Genomic DNA, 20,170 nt, shown 5'->3' on the forward strand with positions numbered 1-20,170 from the left:
AAACGGGAGCAGGAAGCAACAGCCCGAAGAAGGCAAACCTGAACACCAAAGCAGGAGCGCAACCGGACAGGCCAAGGACCCGGAGGACCCAAGACTACAGCAAGGGAACCACGAAGGAAACCAACAACAACCATAGCCAAGCCAAACCAGAGACAGGCCAGGCAGAAAGACCCCAAACAGCCCGAGCAAAGGACCGGGGCAGAAACCCAGAGGCCAGAGAGACCGAGGCAAAACAACCCCAGAGGACCACACAGAAGCAACCGCAAGCAGGGAGGAAAGCAAAAGCAAACCACACCCCACAGGCCCGCAAGACTCAAGGCAGGGCACGCCCAGGGGTCGAACCCCGCACGGCGCAAAACCGCAACCGCGGATACAGACAGGAAGCCAAAGCCGAAGCCAAAAGCAACCCGCAGAACCAACCCCATAACAAGGGAAGGACAAAGAAGGAAAGACCCCAACAGAGCATAGGCCGGAGAGCCAACAGCCCCGCCGACACCCCAACGAACCCAAGAAGAGGCAATCAGGGGAAACAAGAAGGCGACAGCGTGATGGCCAGAAACAAGAAGCAGACCGGGACACACCACACCCACAAGGAACTGGAACCCAACGACACAGGGACCAGCCCCCCCACATGGAGACAAGGCACCCGCAAAGAAGTGCCCATCCACCCCAGAAACTCCCAGAAGAGACTCAAACAGGCAGCCCAGGACCGCAGAAACACAACCAGGCAACCCAGAGCAGGACGCACAAACAGAAACAGCAGACCAGCCCAGAACAGGAGCCAACAAGGAGGAAGCCCAAGGCAACAGGCAACCACAGAAAGCCACCGCCAAAGGACAAGCAGAGGCAAACGCAGGCCACAGCAACCAGCGCAGCGCGCCACCCACACAGCCAGGCAACGGGGAGATGCGCACAGCGACCCGGAAGAAACCGGGAGGTGGCGTACCTGCCACAAGGGGCAGAGAAACCGGAACACCGGCCAGAAGGAAACCAAGCTGCCCAGCAAGCCCGGCAGGCCGGGAGGCAGACCCAACAGAAACCCGGGGAGAGAAGAAACCACAGCCCCAGGATAGGCAACAACAACAGCCACCCCAAACCACCACCAAAACCAGAAGAGGAAGGGATGAAAACCGAAGGAAGTAGCCCAAGCAACCAGGCCCGGCAGGAACCAACCCAGCCAAACCCAGCACAACCACCGAGCAGCGGATGGAGCGCGGGAACAATACCCCAAACCGGAGAACAGGAGGCAAGACACAGCCCGGCAGCCGCCCGCAGGCCCCAGCCCGGAACAAACCACGAAAGGCAATACCACAGAAAACAGAAGGGGAGGCCAGGAACAGCAGAACCAAGCCAAAGGCAAGCACAGGGAGAGCCAGCGCAAAAGCAGCCAGGCCAAGCCCACAGAAAAAGGCCCCGGGGAACACCGGAAGCCCATGAACTGAGCAAAAAGGAAGGCCCAGCACCAGAAAGAACCAGGCAGGCCCCCACCAAGCACCACGCCCAACCACAGGCGCAGGCAGGGAGGAACAGAACAGCCGCACCCAAGGCAGAGGGAGACACAGCACCCCAAAGAACCACCGGCACAACACCGGCAAGCAGCCACGAGCGGAACCAGGCACAGCCCAAGGGAAGGGAGGAACAGGGCCAGGAACCAGGAGCCCCAAACGCCGACCAACCACACAGAGGCCAGGAAGGGAAGAACCAGAACCCCAAGCTGAGCAGACGCCACAACAGCCAGCCCGCAGCGGAGCAAGGCAGGGCAACCGGAAGAGCCCGCAGGACCCCCACAACGGCAAAAGGAGCAGGAACACCGACCCACAACCAGGCGGGGCAGAACAGAAGGCAAACCAACAGGCCGCCGCAGCAGAAGAAAGAAGCGACCAGAGCAGTAGAGGGCAAGTCGCAAGCAAGCAGGCAGGAATACCCCAACAACACAGGGAAACCCACGAGCAAGCAAAGGCAGGAACAGCGAAAAAGAACCAGCCCCACAGAGGCGACCGGAACCCACGCCAACCCGAGCCAAAGCGAACAGACCCATGGAACGCCCACCACCGGAGAACAGCAACAACCGGTGTCGACCGAAGGCCCGAAAACAAGCCGCGTGGAACCCCGAGACAGCAGCAACAGAAAACCCAACACCAAAGGCTCAGGTGAAACACAGCACGGCAAAGGCACCCCAGCCCAACAAGGTGCAAAGAGAGAATAACAGGGCCCCCCGACGCAGCCCAGCCAGCCCCAAGAGGACGAAACAAACACCCAAAAGGAGCGAGGACCAACAACACACAAAAAGCGCACAGGACCAAACGGGAGGCAGCGAAGCAGCCCCCCCCCCCCCCCCGAAAAGGCGACAGCACAACAGAGTGCAGAGGAGGGTAAGAGACCCCGCAGCGAAACCAGGCCCAAACACAGAAGCCTAGCCCGCCAACAGAGGAAACAGTGCGCAGCACAGGAGCATCAGGCACGGCACACATGGAGCGCCCCAGACGCAGCAAGGATCCCGCAGGAGCCAGAACCCGCGCCCCGCACAGGCCCCCACGCCCCACCAGGCAAAGGGGGGAGAAAAGGCCAGCCCACACGCAGACGAAGAAGGGGCCAAGGGAAAACAAAGCGAGCGAGCACCAGAGCGCGACCCAACACACCACAGAAACATGAGAGGACGGCGCAGGGAGAAGAAGCGAGGCACCCAGAAACACAAGAAAGCAATGCGCAAAATGAACCCAAACACACAAACATGGTCAACACAGGGAAGCAACTGCGCAAGGAGGAATCCCTGGAAACAGCCCCCGACAATACAGGGTGCTCCGAGGACAGAGGAGGACACATCCAGTAGAACAGAATGGACGACTAGTCACCGAGCTCTAAGAGAGCAGGAAGCTCAATAACCAAAGAGCGGAAGTGGCCGCGTGTATGTACCCCCCCAGGTCAAAGCAACTGCAAGGGCACCAGGAGACCGTGGGAAAAGACATGAACTGCACACCCCCAAAGGCGACAAGGCACCTAGCCGACACCCCCACATCAATACACAGTCGCATAGGGCCAGGGAAAGCACCAGCAGCACGCAGGCGGGCACATCTCCCAACACAACCAGGAGTCAACGAGGCAGAAACACCCACTGCCAAGTAATGCAGCGAGGGAGCGCCGCAGGTGAAGCGCCACGCTGATTCAATGTGCTAGTGCTGTCCGTGAGGCCAGAAGTGCGAGAAAGGCACAAAAGCAGCCCCCAGCGGCAGCGGGGGTCAACACACAACAAGACCCCCACTGCCAACGCACAGGTAAAAGGTAGCAATAAACAAACAGAGAGCGCCAGCCACAAGGAAGGACGCTCCAGCAGTCGAGCCACACCCACCCCAAAAAGGTGACAACACCGCAAAGCGGGACTCACCCAGAGCGGGGGCCGCACCAACAAGGCCCCCACTGCAACAGCCAGCACCGGAATCCGAGCAGCCACACAGCGCGTCTCCCACCCGGCCAAGCTCAGGGAGACGCGCACTCCGACCCGGAAGCAACCGGGAGGCGGCGCACCAGCCGCAAAGGGCCGGTAATCCGGAAAACCAGCCGGGAAGAAGTCGGACCCCCCAGCAAGCCAGGCAGGCCGAGGGGCAGACACATCAGGAAACGTCACCCCTGCCCGCTAAGCCAGGCAGACGGGCAGGGGGAGCAGGGAAGAACCAGCACGCCCCCAAGCCCAGCAGGAGGGAGTGCAGCAACACCAGCAACACCAACAGCATCCAACATCCAATTCTATCGAAGACAGAAAAAAAGAACAGGAGGGCTGCTGGGTAGGTACTACCTTTATACTCCCGGGGGGAGGGTCAGTAGGGATATCCCAGCATTCCTCTTGTTTTTATTTCTGTCGGGAGATGGTTATCTCCATAAGTAATGAATGGGCCGAGGACATAAGGGACCTGGGGGTAATAGGTTATAAAGCACTTGTCCAAATAATCTCATATTCTTTAGAGGTTCATCCTCCTTTAGGTTAATGGATATATTCGACCATGGGTTACTTTGCAACTGGGACCTAGTCCATAGAGAAATTATACTCCTTGTGAGGAGGTAAGGATTCTGCACATCTTTTATAAACACACCCTCCAAATGATCATTGGTTTAAGTGATTTTACTTTCATTTCTCTAGGATTCAATATAGAATATCCCATCACCTAACTACTCTCTAGTCTAGTAGAAAGGACCAAATTCAAACATCGATATCTGGGTACGGCAACTTCGGACACACTGGAAGGGTCAGGGCCTAAATTCTTGAAAGTTGAGAGCCTTCCCTTGGGCCACAACCGGTATGGTATACAGTCTTCCTGCTCAGCTTTCCAATTCCATCAGCTAGGCTGTTGCTCTTCTTTTCTAAGTATAGTGCTCCTCTAAAGGGCCATATTCCAGCACCCCTCTTCTGGCAACATTCCGTGTCTTAAGGCAGTCCTGATGCATTTCTAGCAGGAGTCAGGATCTTGGGTTCAGGTCCAAACCTGACGGAAATCTAACAGAGTTCATAACAAAGGTCCAAACCTGACGGGAATCTAACAGAGTTCATAATAATGGAGCACAGTAACATTATCTTCTTAACCACATTGGTTTGTGTTTTCTCTCTGGTTGAGAAATTCTGTCACATTGATCAAGACAACTACTTACTGTTTATCCCCTGTGCAGACCAATCAGGTCTGGTGCATCATTCAAACTGTGAGTCCTCTAGTCAAATCCTGCATGTCAGTACATGATTGATGCAGGATCATGCAATAGAAACACAACAGTCATGTGTTCAACATTTTAAACAAGATCTATCACATTCATGACACCAATTTCACAGTAGGTATGATAGTATATCAACGAATGAGACAGATGGACTCAAAATATCTTGTCAGTGTGGTATATAATCTCATAGCATCATCATGATAAATTAGAACAGTCAATGTAGGTGGCACATGGTGTAGAAGGGTACACTGTACAAAAAACAAAAAACTGTTTTACATATATACATATCCAAATAACATAAGGTATCCACATCGTTTAACAGTTTAATTCTGAATATATCCATATACAAAACAATGTCCATAGGATAATCTCATGATAATGTTGATGTTTTGACCCACAAAAGAACCGATCCGCAGGTCTCTTCAGGACAACACCATCCAACAAATTACCTTAATCTCAAAGACTGAAACCTAGCCTTGCAAGTGAACTCATGGAAACAATCCAACTGAACCACCCCGCGGTCCACTGGGGAGCTGACTGTGCCTCCAAGAAAAGAGGCAGCACCCCAGCACGGGTGACTCTGTGTCTCTCCTGCGTTCTTCGACACAAGATATTGTTTTGTTCACTCCTGTTGCCTAGGTAGTCACATCAGAGGGTGTGCCGGTAATCCCCGGAGCTTGCAAGGACCCAGTGGAGACTGATGTTGAATGTAGTCAGGTTTTTGATGGGACAAAGTCTTCACTTAGCCCCATCAACAGGATGACGGTGAAGTTGAACGAGGGCTGCTGCTGCAGGAGGGTTAAGTGACACTCTGGTAATGCCCTTGATGCATAGAACACCTAGACTATACAGGTAATTTGGAGCATGCCTTCTTTTTTAGCTGATGAATAGGGCATCCCAAACTGGATATGTGCCTCTGGAGGGAAGCCACATGGGCTTTCAATGGCAACTATTTTTTACATTAACGGATGCAAATTGGAGATCTTTGGAAAACTGTGCTCAGCTTATAATGCAGCCACAAAATGAAGTCCCTTCCTTGGAAAATCACCATTAGATCCGGAGATTCTCGCTGCCCGCAGCTAAACTGCTCTGCCATTTGTAAACCTCCTCCCACGCTAAAAAAAAAGACCTTCAGTTTGAATGTCGTTCAGTGTCTTGCATTTGGTCGGGTCTGTCTTGCTGGCAGTTCATGAGCCCTCAGTTTTAATGGCAGTGGCGATCTAGGGAGCTGTCAGGGTGTGAAGTGAGAACTGGCTAGAGAGGGAGCGGTGTATCCCTCCCCAACAGAAAGCTGTTGAGTAGACTCTACGATAGGATGCCTACTCCTGACCTGCTGGTTCTAATGTTTTAGTTTTTCCTTCCTGGTCTCCAGAGCCGTTCCTTGCAAGCGCCGGTGATGCTCTGCCTGCCCCGCGCCCTGCCGTACCTGCTGCACACCTGAGCCGCGGGTCAGTGCGGTTGCTTCTTACCTAGTCCGCCCTCTCCTTTTGTGGCTACGGTTCGGGTCCCCGCGAGTGTGAGGCAGTGCCCGCTGCCGGCGCCGCTGGCCTGTGGCTTGTGGTCCGCGGCCCGCTCTGTGCGGGGGTGCGGTGCAGGGCGTGCACGGGGGCGTGTCTGTGTGTGCAGCACCCGTGCTCCCAGCTCTCTCTCTCTCTCAGGCCGTCCAAGGAGCTCAAACCCCGTCTTAACTCCAGTGTCCAGCAGCAGCCGCAGCACGGACGGCGCCCCAGCGCTCCCTCTGCCCGATCGGACTCCAGTGACCCCCCAGGAGGGCAGGACTGCCCCCGCTCAGCATGGACGCACACAGGAACCTCTGGTCGGCCCTTCTGCTCATCAGTGTCTGTCTCTGGGATTTTTTGCCGTGTTTTGAACAAGCTTCCATCCCTCTGTCCCCGAGCAAGGACAGCAGGAGGACCCGCAAAGAGGGCAGCAAGCCGCCGCCGCCCCGGCCCGCCCCGGGGCCGCCCCGAGCGGGCAGGGAGAGCCGAGCCGTGGTACCCCACGAGTACATGCTGGCCATCTACAGGACATACTCCACCGCGGAGCGACTCGGCATCAACGCCAGCTCTTTCCAGTCCTCCAGGTCCGCCAACACCATCACTAGCTTTGTAGACAGGGGAAGAGGTACGTCCGCGCGTGGGCACCGTGGGCCCTGCCAAGGTGTCCGCGAACCCCGAGGGCGAGGTTCGCGGACAGTGGTCCCTGGAGGTCTGTGGGCGGGATGTGTGTGTGTGTTGTGTGTGCTTAGCTATTGCAGGTCTGTGGGGCGAACATCCATTCTCTATACAATTCACCGCTCACATTTCTACAAAATATGGTGGGGGCATAGTTACTCGAAGTCACTAAAAAGTTGCTTGTGGGCAGGATACCTCGCGCTCTCTCAGAACCCAACCTCGCAAGCTTGACTTATTATGCTTACATCGGTTGTTGGGTAGGAGGGGATTTCACAACTTTATGGCACTCTGTGATACAAAATATGAATGTGTCATTTGCGGGTTTAAATAGGTCTGGCCAGAGGTCATAGAAAGTCCCAAGCTCCAAACGCAAGTATTGCGTTTAGTCTACACTGCAGCCCTTTCAGTTTTCCACGAGAGAACCGTGTGTTACTATCTCGCTTCAAGGGACATGAACAGTTCACGCTGACTGCGAGCAAACATTTGCTCGGCGGGTCTATCTTATCAGCGCAGGGCCGCTTGTACCGGGATGACCCGGAGCAACAGCAGCTCCGGGAGGGAACCGGGCGTCTCCGGGAGCAGCCTGCCCGGCCGGGGCACCCCTCGCCCGCGAGACTCACTGCAGCCCGTCAGAGGTCCGTGAAGTCTGCTCGCGTGACCCCGGCAGTCTGTCAGTGACACCCCATCCATCAGTGAGACTGTGCAGTCTGCCAGTGAAATCCCCTCCAGGCTGTCAGAGAGACCCCGCATCAATCACCGAGACCCCAGTAGTCTGCAAGGGAATTCCCCTGCAGTCTGTCAGTGAGAGACCCGGCAGTCTAGCAGGGAGACCTCAAGCAGCGAGAGACCATGCAGTCTATCAGTAAGAGCCCTCGCAGTCTGTCATTGAGACCCCAAGCGGTCTGTCTGTGAGACCCCAGGCAGTCTGTCATTGAGACCCCAGTCAATCTGTCATTGAGACCCCGAGCAGTCTGTCAGTGAGACCCCGAGCAGTCTGTCAGTGAGACCCCGAGCAGTCTGTCAGTGAGACCCCGAGCAGTCTGCCAGGCAGTCTGTTAGTGAGAGCACCGACAATCTGTCATTGAGACCCCGAGCAGTCTGTCATTGAGACCCCGAGCAGTCTGTCAGTGAGACCCCAGGCAGTCTGTTAGTGAGAGCACCCACAATCTGTCATTGAGACCCCGAGCAGTCTGTCAGTGAGACCCCGAGCAGTCTGTCAGTGAGACCCCAGGCAGTCTGTTAGTGAGAGCACCGACAATCTGTCATTGAGACCCCGAGCAGTCTGTCAGTGAGACCCCGAGCAGTCTGTCAGTGAGACCCCGAGCAGTCTGTCAGTGAGACCCCAGGCAGTCTGTTAGTGAGAGCACCGACAATCTGTCATTGAGACCCCGAGCAGTCTGTCAGTGAGACCCCGAGCAGTCTGTCATTGAGACCCCGAGCAGTCTGTCAGTGAGACCCCAGGCAGTCTGTTAGTGAGAGCACCGACAATCTGTCATTGAGACCCCGAGCAGTCTGTCAGTGAGACCCCGAGCAGTCTGTCAGTGAGACCCCAGGCAGTCTGTTAGTGAGAGCACCGACAATCTGTCATTGAGACCCCGAGCAGTCTGTCAGTGAGACCCCGAGCAGTCTGTCAGTGAGACCCCGAGCAGTCTGTCAGTGAGACCCCAGGCAGATCTGTTAGTGAGAGCACCGACAATCTGTCATTGAGACCCGAGCAGTCTGTCAGTGAGACCCCGAGCAGTCTGTCAGTGAGACCCCAGGCAGTCTGTTAGTGAGAGCACCGACAATCTGTCATTGAGACCCCTCGCAGTCTGTCAGTGAGACCCCAGGCAGTCTATCAGTAAGAGCCCTCGCAGTCTGTCATTGAGACCCCAAGCGGTCTGTCTGTGAGACCCCAGGCAGTCTGTCATTGAGACCCCAGTCAATCTGTCATTGAGACCCCGAGCAGTCTGTCAGTGAGACCCCGAGCAGTCTGTCAGTGAGACCCCAGGCAGTCTGTTAGTGAGAGCACCGACAATCTGTCATTGAGACCCCGAGCAGTCTGTCAGTGAGACCCCGAGCAGTCTGTCAGTGAGACCCCGAGCAGTCTGTCAGTGAGACCCCAGGCAGATCTGTTAGTGAGAGCACCGACAATCTGTCATTGAGACCCGAGCAGTCTGTCAGTGAGACCCCGAGCAGTCTGTCAGTGAGACCCCAGGCAGTCTGTTAGTGAGAGCACCAACAATCTGTCATTGAGACCCCTCGCAGTCTGTCAGTGAGACCCCAGGCAGTCTATCAGTAAGAGCCCTCGCAGTCTGTCATTGAGACCCCAAGCGGTCTGTCTGTGAGACCCCAGGCAGTCTGTCATTGAGACCCCAGTCAATCTGTCATTGAGACCCCGAGCAGTCTGTCAGTGAGACCCCGAGCAGTCTGTCAGTGAGACCCCAGGCAGTCTGTTAGTGAGAGCACCGACAATCTGTCATTGAGACCCCGAGCAGTCTGTCAGTGAGACCCCGAGCAGTCTGTCAGTGAGACCCCGAGCAGTCTGTCAGTGAGACCCCGAGCAGTCTGTCAGTGAGACCCCAGGCAGTCTGTTAGTGAGAGCACCGACAATCTGTCATTGAGACCCCGAGCAGTCTGTCAGTGAGACCCCGAGCAGTCTGTCAGTGAGACCCCGAGCAGTCTGTCAGTGAGACCCCGAGCAGTCTGTCAGTGAGACCCCAGGCAGTCTGTTAGTGAGAGCACCGACAATCTGTCATTGAGACCCCGAGCAGTCTGTCAGTGAGACCCCGAGCAGTCTGTCAGTGAGACCCCGAGCAGTCTGTCAGTGAGACCCCAGGCAGTCTGTTAGTGAGAGCACCGACAATCTGTCATTGAGACCCCGAGCAGTCTGTCAGTGAGACCCCGAGCAGTCTGTCAGTGAGACCCCAGGCAGTCTGTTAGTGAGAGCACCGACAATCTGTCATTGAGACCCCGAGCAGTCTGTCATTGAGACCCCTCGCAGTCTGTCAGTGAGACCCCAGGCAGTCTATCAGTAAGAGCCCTCGCAGTCTGTCATTGAGACCCCAAGCGGTCTGTCTGTGAGACCCCAGGCAGTCTGTCATTGAGACCCCAGTCAATCTGTCATTGAGACCCCGAGCAGTCTGTCAGTGAGACCCCGAGCAGTCTGTCAGTGAGACCCCAGGCAGTCTGTTAGTGAGAGCACCGACAATCTGTCATTGAGACCCCGAGCAGTCTGTCAGTGAGACCCCGAGCAGTCTGTCAGTGAGACCCCGAGCAGTCTTTCAGTGAGACCCCAGGCAGTCTGTTAGTGAGAGCACCGACAATCTGTCATTGAGACCCCGAGCAGTCTGTCAGTGAGACCCCGAGCAGTCTGTCAGTGAGACCCCGAGCAGTCTGTCAGTGAGACCCCGAGCAGTCTGTCAGTGAGACCCCAGGCAGTCTGTTAGTGAGAGCACCGACAATCTGTCATTGAGACCCCGAGCAGTCTGTCAGTGAGACCCCGAGCAGTCTGTCAGTGAGACCCCGAGCAGTCTGTCAGTGAGACCCCAGGCAGTCTGTTAGTGAGAGCACCGACAATCTGTCATTGAGACCCCGAGCAGTCTGTCAGTGAGACCCCAGGCAGTCTGTTAGTGAGAGCACCGACAATCTGCCAGTGAGACTCCCCAAGCAGTCTGTCAGTTAGAGCCCCGAATGTCAGTCAGTGAGACCCCAAGTAGTCTTCCAATGAGAGCCCCGGCAGTCTGTCGGTGAGAATTCTTGCGGTCTCTCATAGGTATGTCCAACTGCAGTTGTTTGAGGGCTCCCAGGGCATTTGCGTGTACATCCTGCCCAGAAGGAGCTCCCGGACACCTCCCCGAGGGATCTCGTGCAGTCTCTGGGAGAGGCCCCTGCTGTCTCATGTACAGCTCTGTGTTGCAGTCACCGTGACAAGACTCCCCCGCGCAGTCTCTTCGTGATATCCTCGGCAGTGTATTTGAGACCCCCGGCAGTATCCTGGTGAGATGCCCAGTGTAGACCCCTCTGTGGAGACCCGGGTGACTGCGTGTACAACTGGCGCTGCTGCCCCTGCCGGACACCTGTCCGCTAAGCCCCTCTCTCAGTGAGATGTCTCGGGGAAGGGACTGAGGCGCCCTGGCTGCCGCACCGAAGTCAGAGGTGTCCAGAAACTCTCCCCTCTAATCTGCCTACAAAACATGAACGAATTAAGTGTTCCCATGTGAATATATTGTAAAATTTGCTGGTGCCGACTTTTTACGAATACACATGAAGCACTCCAGTGATGTCACATGTCCGGAATGCCCGGCTTTATTCTGAAAAAAAGAACATTCGAGCAAAGTTCTATCGACGTATCTGTCTTCGATAACTACATCTAGTGAAATAGACCTAGAAAGTCGCCCGTTTCAGACCTTTGCTAAACATTCTAGAGTGGGTTGCACACAGGGGCATTTGAAGCCTGTGCCTGCCCCGTTTATTTATTGGACGTTGTTTAAAAAAATGCCCCAGTGTGTTATTATGCTCTAGAATCTAATCGAGTGTTCCAGTGAAGGCATCCCATTGGGACGTTAACGCCATTTACTTGCAGCGTACCGCATTTGACACCTTGCGGCACTTACCCGCCATGTTTCTTCATCGGATTATTTTCAAAATCTCTACACGTGAGTGATCTGTACAGGAGTACACACTCTGTCTAAGAGAAGTGACATGCACTAGAGTGCAAAATCTGTTTACGCGAGGGATCTGCACTGGAGTAACACTCTGTCTAAGAGTAGTGACAAGCACTAGAGTGCAAAATCTGTTTACGAGAGTGATCTGCACTGGCATAACACTCTGTTTAAGAGAAGTGATGCACGGGAGTGCAAAATCTGTTTGAGTGACCTGCACTAGAATACAAAAAAAGTTTAAGGGAGTGATCTGCACCAGAGTGCCAAAAATGTTTAGCGAGTGATCTGCACTAGCGTACCAAACATTGTATGAGAGTGGTCTGCACTTCAGTGCAAAAAATGATTTAGAGGGTGATTTGTACTAGAGTTCAACATTTGTGTAAGAGAGTGGCCTGCACTGGAGTACAAAGTCCGCTCAGGAGAGGTGATCTGAATTCGAATACTCCCAGCAGTGTATTTTTCATTGTAACATTTCAAACTATACTAGAAACGGATTATGCATTGGATCCTACACAGCCTATACCATGAGTGCAGTCTGACTGCAAACGTTGCAGCACGCGCCGGTCGCGTTTCCTTATTGGAATCTGTAAAGTACGCTAGAGCTGGCCTGCAAGATCTTCTAGCGTGCTCGACTGCACTGGAACATGTGCGACATAAGTTAAAATATAGTCTTCATAAAATCCTGGCGAAATATCCCAGAGGCGTATTCTGCTAAGTAGTAATCCTTACCCTATACTAAATATCCCCGAAACGCCTTCTGCGGTACAACACTGCACAGAAACTAGTGCGAATGTTACCTGACCAGATTCTTCCTAAACGTGGCAGGAATTATGCCACTGTTGAGGGAGATGATAGGTAAAATGTATCAATGGCACCTGCTGCATTATATGGAACCTTTCCAAATTATAAGAATTAAATATGCGAGAAAGGAATATTTTAAAACATACACGAAGTATTATCTGCACCACTTACATTTATTTATTGTAGCCGAGGAGATTTTTTGTATTAGAATATTTCCAAATCACAGTAATACAATCTTCTCGCGAAATATGTGAGTGGGATGTTTTACACCACAATCCGTATGAGATATAGAAACAACGTGGCCGTAAGACGGGATACAAAAAAAGGAAACCCCACAATATAACGTAGCCCACTTTTCAAACACGGTTAAATATACAAATGTAATATCTGTTATTAGAAGTTTCCTAGAATGTGCCTTTGGGAATTCACTATACGAGGCATTGAAGCCAGGGCCTTCTTATTATGTTATGAACGCGGCACTGACGCATTCCGTAGTAGAAAATGTACTAGTGACATACATACCTCATATTCGTATCCTCCTGTGGCATCTGTATTACACCCTGGCCTAGAACCTGCACGTGACGGTAGATTGTGTTGGTTTAGAACTTTAGATCCTCTATCTACCAGTCCGATGCTTACATGCTGGCGCGTGCTCTGCTCTAGAACCACGTGCATCAGGGCGCTTATTTCATTCGAGCCTCTTCATACCAATGAGGTGTTCTGCGTTAGAACCACTGTTGCTCAGCGAGGTATTCTCCAGTTGAACCTCCCTGGTACCTTGCGTTAGAACGTCTACGTACGTGGGGGCCTGCGCTAGAACGTCTGCGTGCGTGAGGTGCTGCGTTAGGACGTCTGCACGTCTGCGTACGTGGGGGCCTGCGTTAGAACGTCTGCGTATGTGAGGCGCTGCATCAGAACGCAAGCGTGCGTGCCCCACGTATTAGAACCTCCGTAATCACGTGCGCTTGATTCATTAGAACCTCTTCAGCTAACGCAGCGGGCTATCATTAAATAACCTTCCTGCTGGTGTGGTGTTTTAATTAGTACATATATGTAGCTCTGTGGTGTCCTGCATTAGAACCTCTACTTACCAGGGCACTATTTTGTTAGACAACCTGTAGTAACTAATGCACTGTCCTTCCATATAACATCTTATCTTTGTGCAGTGTTCTGCAGTGCATCGTTCTACATCAGAACCTCGGTGTACCCGTTCAATAGTCTTGATAGAACCTTTATGTCCCAATGCAATCTTCTTCATTGGAACATCTGTTACTATCACAAACTCCTGCGTTAGGACCCATGTGTATAGTTCTTATATTTCACACATTAGAACCTCTATGTACAGGAAGTAAGTGTTAGTCTCCATTACAATGTCTATGTCTAGAACCTCTAGCCCCCAGTCCAGTTTTATTGATTGCACCTGTGTGTACATAGGCAGTGCACTACTGTAGGGCCTCTATGTGACAATGTGGTGCTCTGAGTTAGACGCACTGTGTAAATGGAGTGGTGCTCTCCATTAGAACCTGTGTGTTGTAGTATCATCCCATAGAACCTCCATGCACAAATGGAAAGCCCTGCTATAGCACCTCTATGTACCAGGGACCTCTGTGTTCCAGTGTGGTGTTCTCCCACAGAAGCAGCACGCATCAGTGAAGTTTTCCACTCTATACCTTTTGTGTTCCTGCGTGGAGTTCTGTTGTAGAACCTCTTTGTATGTGTGGTGCCTTTCATTTTAACCTTATTGTACAAATGTGATGGTCTGCACTAGAACCATTATAGACAAGAGCAGTGCTCTGCATTTGATCCTTTATCTACCAATGCAGTACAACCTTTGTATCTCAGTGCAGTGCTATTTTCAGAACCTCCCTATGCAAGGGCAGTATTCTGCATTTGAAACTCGATCTACCAGTGCCACTTTCTGCATTTTACTTTCTGTGTGCCTGTGTAGTGTTCTATTGTAAAACCTCTATATGCCCCTAAAGTGTTCTTCACGAATTTCTCTAAGTACCATGAAGTCTTCTTTATTAGACCCTGTGTACCTGTGGAGCGTTCTGCCTAACAGACTCAATGTTCTAGTGGAGACTTATGCACGAGAACCTCTATCTACTAGTGTGGGGTTCTGCCTTAGAACCTCTATCTACTGGTGTGGGATTCTGCCTTAGAACCTCTATCTACTGGTGTGGGGTTCTGCCTTAGAACCTCTATCTACTAGTGTGGGGTTCTGCCTTAGAACCTCTATCTACTAGTGTGGGGTTCTGCCTTAGAACCTCTATCTACGTGGGTTCTGCCTTAGAACCTCTATCTACTGGTGTGGGGTTCTGCCTTAGAACATCTATATACTGGTGTGGGGTTCTGCCTTAGAACCTCTATCTACTAGTGCGGGGTTCTGCCTTAGAACATCTATATACTGGTGTGGGGTTCTGCCTTAGATTCTCTATCTACTGGTTTGGGATTCTGCTTTAGAACCTCTATCTACTGGTGTGGGGTTCTGCTTTAGAACCTCTATCTACTGGTGTGGGGTCCTGCTTTAGAACCTCTATCTACGGGTGTGGGATTCTGCTTTAGAACCTCAATCTACTAGTGTGGGGTCTGCATAGAACCTCTATCTACTAGTGTGGAGTTCTGCCTTAGAACCTCTATGTGCTAATGCCACGTTCGTTGTTGGAAACTCCTAATACCAGTGTGAAACATTAATATGTACTAGTTCAGTTTTTGGGATCAGAATGCTCTGCATTCGAACTTCTCTATGTGAGGAAGTGCTCTGCGTTAGCGCTTCCATATACAGTGCAGTGCTCTGTAGTGGCATCTCTGTGTACCACTGTGGGTTTCTGCCGTAGAACCTCTATATACTAGTGTAGCATTAGGACCTCTATGTACCAGTGAAGTATTCTGCCTTATAACTTCCATTTAGGAGTGTGCCAATCTACAGAAATCCTGCCTGCCAGTGCAGTGATCTTAATGAAAACCTCTATGTACTAATGCAGTGTTACCCAAACTGTGGTCCGTGGACCCCCAGGGGTCCGTGACACATTCCCAGGGGGTCCTCAGGCAGCAGTTTTAAAAGCACTGCTAAGTTCCTTGTACTCAGCAGTTTTCGAACAATAAGTGTCAAGATAACACCAGTGATTAATGTTCCTGCTGGAGAAAGATGAGTCTTGGGCAGCTTTGACTTATCTAATCTAGCACAGAGGGTTAATATGCCTCTTGCATTTTTAAAAACTGTGTTTTATCTGCATAGATCAGAGGGTTACTGCTTTTGTCACAGAGATTCTTTTGTTACTTTGCAGTTTATAAGTGACAATCGTGATCTATCACAGTGACCTATAAACTGGCATCAAAAAGATGCTTGCAAACTGCATGGTACAAGTTAGTAACTTATGTTTTTTTCCCAGTCTTTCATCATCCCGATGCTGCTAAAAAGGTTTACTTGGGTGGAAATACATTTTTTTTGGTAAAGTCAATGGTAACCACTGTGTTATGTCCTGAATCCTGAGTTTGTGCTACTCCAGACCAAGCACTCTTTGAAAATGCCTACCAGTATGAATGAGATGCGAATCCTACAACTAGTAGTCACCCTTGCTTTATGTAACATTTTCTTTACACGGATTTACATGTATGATTAATTTTCTCTATGGGGCAGATTAACAAGGAAAGTGACTCAGTGAGTGCTTCAAGCCATTTGGCTGCACCACACTTAGTCACTTTCAAAGCACAAGGATGCAACATATTTACAACAATATGTTGCATCTCTGTGCTCTCCCTGTGCTGGTGCGCAAACTGCTACCATGCGCCGGTACAGGCATCCTTGCACCATGGTGCAAGGATGCCTGCGTTGTGGGGAGATTTTTTATGTGCAGTAAAGGTTCCCTTTCTGCACATAAACAAACACCAGAGGGGATTTCATCTTTCTAAGCGCAGCACGCATAGAAAGAGGGAAAAAACTAGGAGAAATTAATAAATTTCTTCTTGTTGCGCCTCACTATGCCTCCCCTGGAGAGGTGTAGCATTCAGATGCATTTCCAGATTTGCGATTTCTTGTAAATCTGGAAATGTGTCTGGTTTCATGGGTGTTGCCTGGGAACACTGACGGCAAAACCCATGGAACGCAACTTTCACGCAAAGTGCTGCGTGCAAAGGGGCCATATTTGCAAGAACAGGAAAAGTCACGCAGGGTGGCTTTTCCTGTCCTTGTAAATAATGGGCACTAAAATGCGCCGCCGGAGCGTCACTTTTTGTGATGCACTGGTTGCGCAAGGGGCTTGTAAATTTGCCCCTATAAGTGTGTATTGTAAAGTGCTCTGATATCCTATAATGGTATGAGAGATGCTATAAATGAAACAAATGAAATACATGTAACAGAGGGACTATGGAGAGATGAGCGGCCCTGTTGGAGGGTGATAATAAGGGAATCATTGAAGAACTCCAAAAAATATTGTCGTATCCTGGTGCATAATAAGGTCATCATTTACTATCTTTAAAAGCTAATACAATTCAATATATAATGATGAATGTGTTGTAGAATGCACTATTGTTTCCTACATTTTCTTGGGGGGGGGGGAGAGCCTCCCAAAGCCCCCTTTGTAGTGGTTGGGTTCACCCACTGCACTTGGGGGCTTATTTATGAGCCATTGCGTCACTTTTGTGCCGCTGATGCGTCACTTTTTGTGAAGCACCAGCAGCGTAAAAAATGTGCCATGTTGCATCGTATTAACAAAGGGACGCATCTAGGTAGATGCGTCATTTTGTAAACCCCTGCGTCACATTATACCTGCGGCAGGTATAATGTATGCAGGGTGGGTGTTCTGACGCAAGTAAGCCTCGTAGAAGTGACGCAGTGAAATCTATGAGATTTCACTGCGTCACTTCTAAGACGCAAATGCGTCAATATCTTACGCCTGCCTCCCAGCAGGCATAAGACTGACACAGGCACATTTGAAATGGGACTTGCCCACTGATGTATCTAACTCCTTGCGACATGATGCGTCATACTGTAAATATGAAGCATCATTGGTGTCGCAAGGAGGACGTAATGAAAAGTGACGCATCGCTGTTTTCACGCAGTGATGCGTCACTTTTCATAAATGAGGTCCTTGGTGTGCAGCGTATGGGGACTGGTCTGAAAACTTTTGCCAGGACTGCTTTGGGTTTCCAGTCTGGCCCTGGCAGGAACAGGAGCCTCATCCTGCGGAAAAAAAACGACCATTTAAAAGTTAGTCACGGAGATGCAGCACCAACCTTCCCAATAAAGGTGATTTTTTTTGCACATTCTTTCAATATAAAATACTAAAATCCTTTGTTTTGTGTGCACACCTGTGTTTATTTTTTTTTAATTACTGTTTTAATGTTTGAAATTTAAAACATACAGATTGCTTGGGGGTCCCCGGCTTCCAGTAGTGACTCAATGGGGGTCCTAAGGAGTCAAAAGTCTGGGAACCACTGTACTAATGTGTTCTGCTACAGAACCTCCGTGTGCAATTGTGCTGCCTTGTCCTTGACCTCTGTGTATCAGTGTGGAACTTTGCTGTTTGACTCTTATGTATGGGCTGCAGGGGTCCGCATTAGAACCTGTAAACTCCAGGCTGTTGCTCTGCATTACAATCCTCAAATACCAGTGTGATGTTCTACTGTAGAACTTCTTTCTACCAATGTGGGGTCCTGTAGTAGATCGTCTAAGCACCAGTACTGGATTCTATCTACCATTGTGGGCTTTTGTAATAGATCGTCTATGCACCAGTACTGGGTTCTATCTGCCATTGTGGGGTTCTGTAGTAGATCGTCTATGCGTCAGTACTGGGTTCTATGTGCTATTGTGGGGTTCTGTAGTGGATCGTCTATGCACCAGTACTGGCTTCTATCTACCATTGTGGGGTTCTGTAGTAGATCGTCTATGCGTAAGTACTGGGTTCTATCTGCTATTGTGGGGTTCTGTAGTGGATTGTCTATTCACCAGTACTGGGTTCTATCTACCATTGTGGGGTTCTGTAGTCGATCGTCTATGCATCAGTAGTGGGTTCTATATACCATTGTGGGGTTCTGTAGTAGATCGTCTACGCACCAGTACTGGGTTCTATCTACCATTGTGGGGTTCTGTAGTAGATCGTCTATGCACCAGTACTGGGTTCTATCTACCATTGTGGGGTTTTGTAGTAGATCGTCTATGCGTCAGTACTGGGTTCTATCTACCATTGTGGGGTTTTGTAGTAGACCGTCTATGCACCAGTACTGGGTTCTATCTACCATTGTGGTGTTTTGTAGTAGATCGTCTATGCGTCAGTACTGGGTTCTATCTGCTATTGTGGGGTTCTGTAGTGGATCATCTACGCACCAGTACTGGGTTCTATCTACCATTGTGGGGTTCTGTAGTAGATCGTCTAAGCACCAGTACTGGGTTCTATCTACCATTGTGGGGTTTTGTAGTAGATCGTCTATGCGTCAGTACTGGGTTCTATCTGCTATTGTGGGGTTCTGTAGTGGATCGTCTATGCACCAGTACTGGGTTCTATCTACCATTGTGGGGTTCTGTAGTAGATCGTCTATGTGTCAGTACTGGGTTCTATGTGTTATTGATGGGTTCTGTAGTGGATCGTCTATGCACCAGTACTGGGTTCTATCTACCATTGTGGGGTTCTGTAGTAGATTGTCTGGGCGTAAGCACTGGGTTCTATCTGCTATTGTGGGGTTCTGTAGTGGACCTCTGTGTATCAGTGTGGAACTTTGCTGTTAGACTCCTATGTATGGGCTGCAGGGGTCCGCATTAGAACTTGTAAGCTCCAGGCTGTTGCTCTGCATTACAATCCTCATATACCAGTGTGATGTTCTAGTGTAGAACTTCTTTTTACCATTGTGGGGTTCTGTAGTAGAACGTCTAAGTACCATAACTGGGTTCTATCTACCAAACTTTATAAATAAATAAATACATTGTGGGGTTCTGTAGTGGATCTTCTATGCACCAGTACTGGGTTCTATCTACCATTGTGGGGTTCTGTAGTAGATCGTCTATTCGTCAGTACTGGGTTCTATGTGCTATTGTGGAGTTTTGTAGTGGATCGTCTATGCACCAGTACTGGGTACTATCTACCATTGTGGGGGTTCTGTAGTAGATCGTCTATGCGTAAGTATTGGGTTCTATCTGCTATTGTGGGGTTCTGTAGTGGATCGTCTATTCACCAGTACTGGGTTCTATCTACCATTGTGGGGTTCTGTAGTAGATCGTCTATGCGTAAGTACTGGGTTCTATCTACCATTGTAGGGTTCTGCAATAGATCGTCTGTGCACCAGTACTGGGTACTATATAGAAAGCACTATGTACAAATGTAAAACATCTGTGTGCCAATGATGTGTCATCCTTTGAGCCCCTGTTTATCTATGCAGTGTTACCTTTCAGTCCCTTTATGCAGCAACGCAGTGTTTTGTATTAGAAACCTATGTGTACTACTGTGCTGTTCTTAATTAGAACCTCTATGTACCAGTGCGCTGTTCTACTATGGAATCTCTAAGTACCAGTGCAGTGCTCTGTACTTAGAGATTCTATATACCAGTGCAGTTTCCTACTGTAGAACCTCTATGTGGCAGTGTGATGTTCTGCATTAGAACCCCTATGTACCCTTATGTTGCTATACTAAAAAACCTCTATGCAACAGTGTGATGTCCTGCTTTCGTGCTTCTATGTATGAGTGTGTGGTTCTCCTATCGAACATATATGCACCTATACAGTGTTTTTTATTAGGATGTCTATGTGCTAGTGCGTTGTTTTATCATAGAACCTGTATGCACCAATGGAATGTTGGCATTACAGCCTCCATGTACCAGTGCATTGTCCTGCTATAGAACCTCTATGCATCAGTGCACTGAGCT

General features: G+C 50.4%; 2 protein-coding genes across 3 annotated transcripts in view; one reads left to right on the plus strand and one right to left on the minus strand.

Moving 5' to 3' along the window:
• The window catches only part of LOC144828642 (uncharacterized), a 281,177-nt gene extending 268,090 nt beyond the window's left edge, over positions 1 to 13,087 (minus strand). For both annotated transcript variants that reach the window (XR_013610500.1, XM_078687003.1), the window contains exon 1: positions 12,839 to 13,087. Coding sequence is in view for 1 of the 2 variants with exons in the window: in XM_078687003.1 (XP_078543129.1) it covers positions 12,839 to 12,991 (153 nt within the window). In the remaining variant the exon portion in view is untranslated. The remainder of the gene's footprint in view (positions 1 to 12,838) is intronic.
• GDF6 (growth differentiation factor 6) overlaps positions 6,355 to 20,170 on the plus strand; it is a 152,581-nt gene continuing 138,765 nt past the window's right edge. The window contains exon 1 of the mRNA XM_078687002.1: positions 6,355 to 6,822. Coding sequence (XP_078543128.1) covers positions 6,492 to 6,822 — 331 coding nt within the window. The 5' untranslated portion in view covers positions 6,355 to 6,491. The remainder of the gene's footprint in view (positions 6,823 to 20,170) is intronic.

This window comes from Lissotriton helveticus, chromosome 4_1 (genome assembly GCF_964261635.1).
Source record: "Lissotriton helveticus chromosome 4_1, aLisHel1.1, whole genome shotgun sequence".
Lineage (NCBI taxonomy): Eukaryota > Metazoa > Chordata > Amphibia > Caudata > Salamandridae > Lissotriton > Lissotriton helveticus.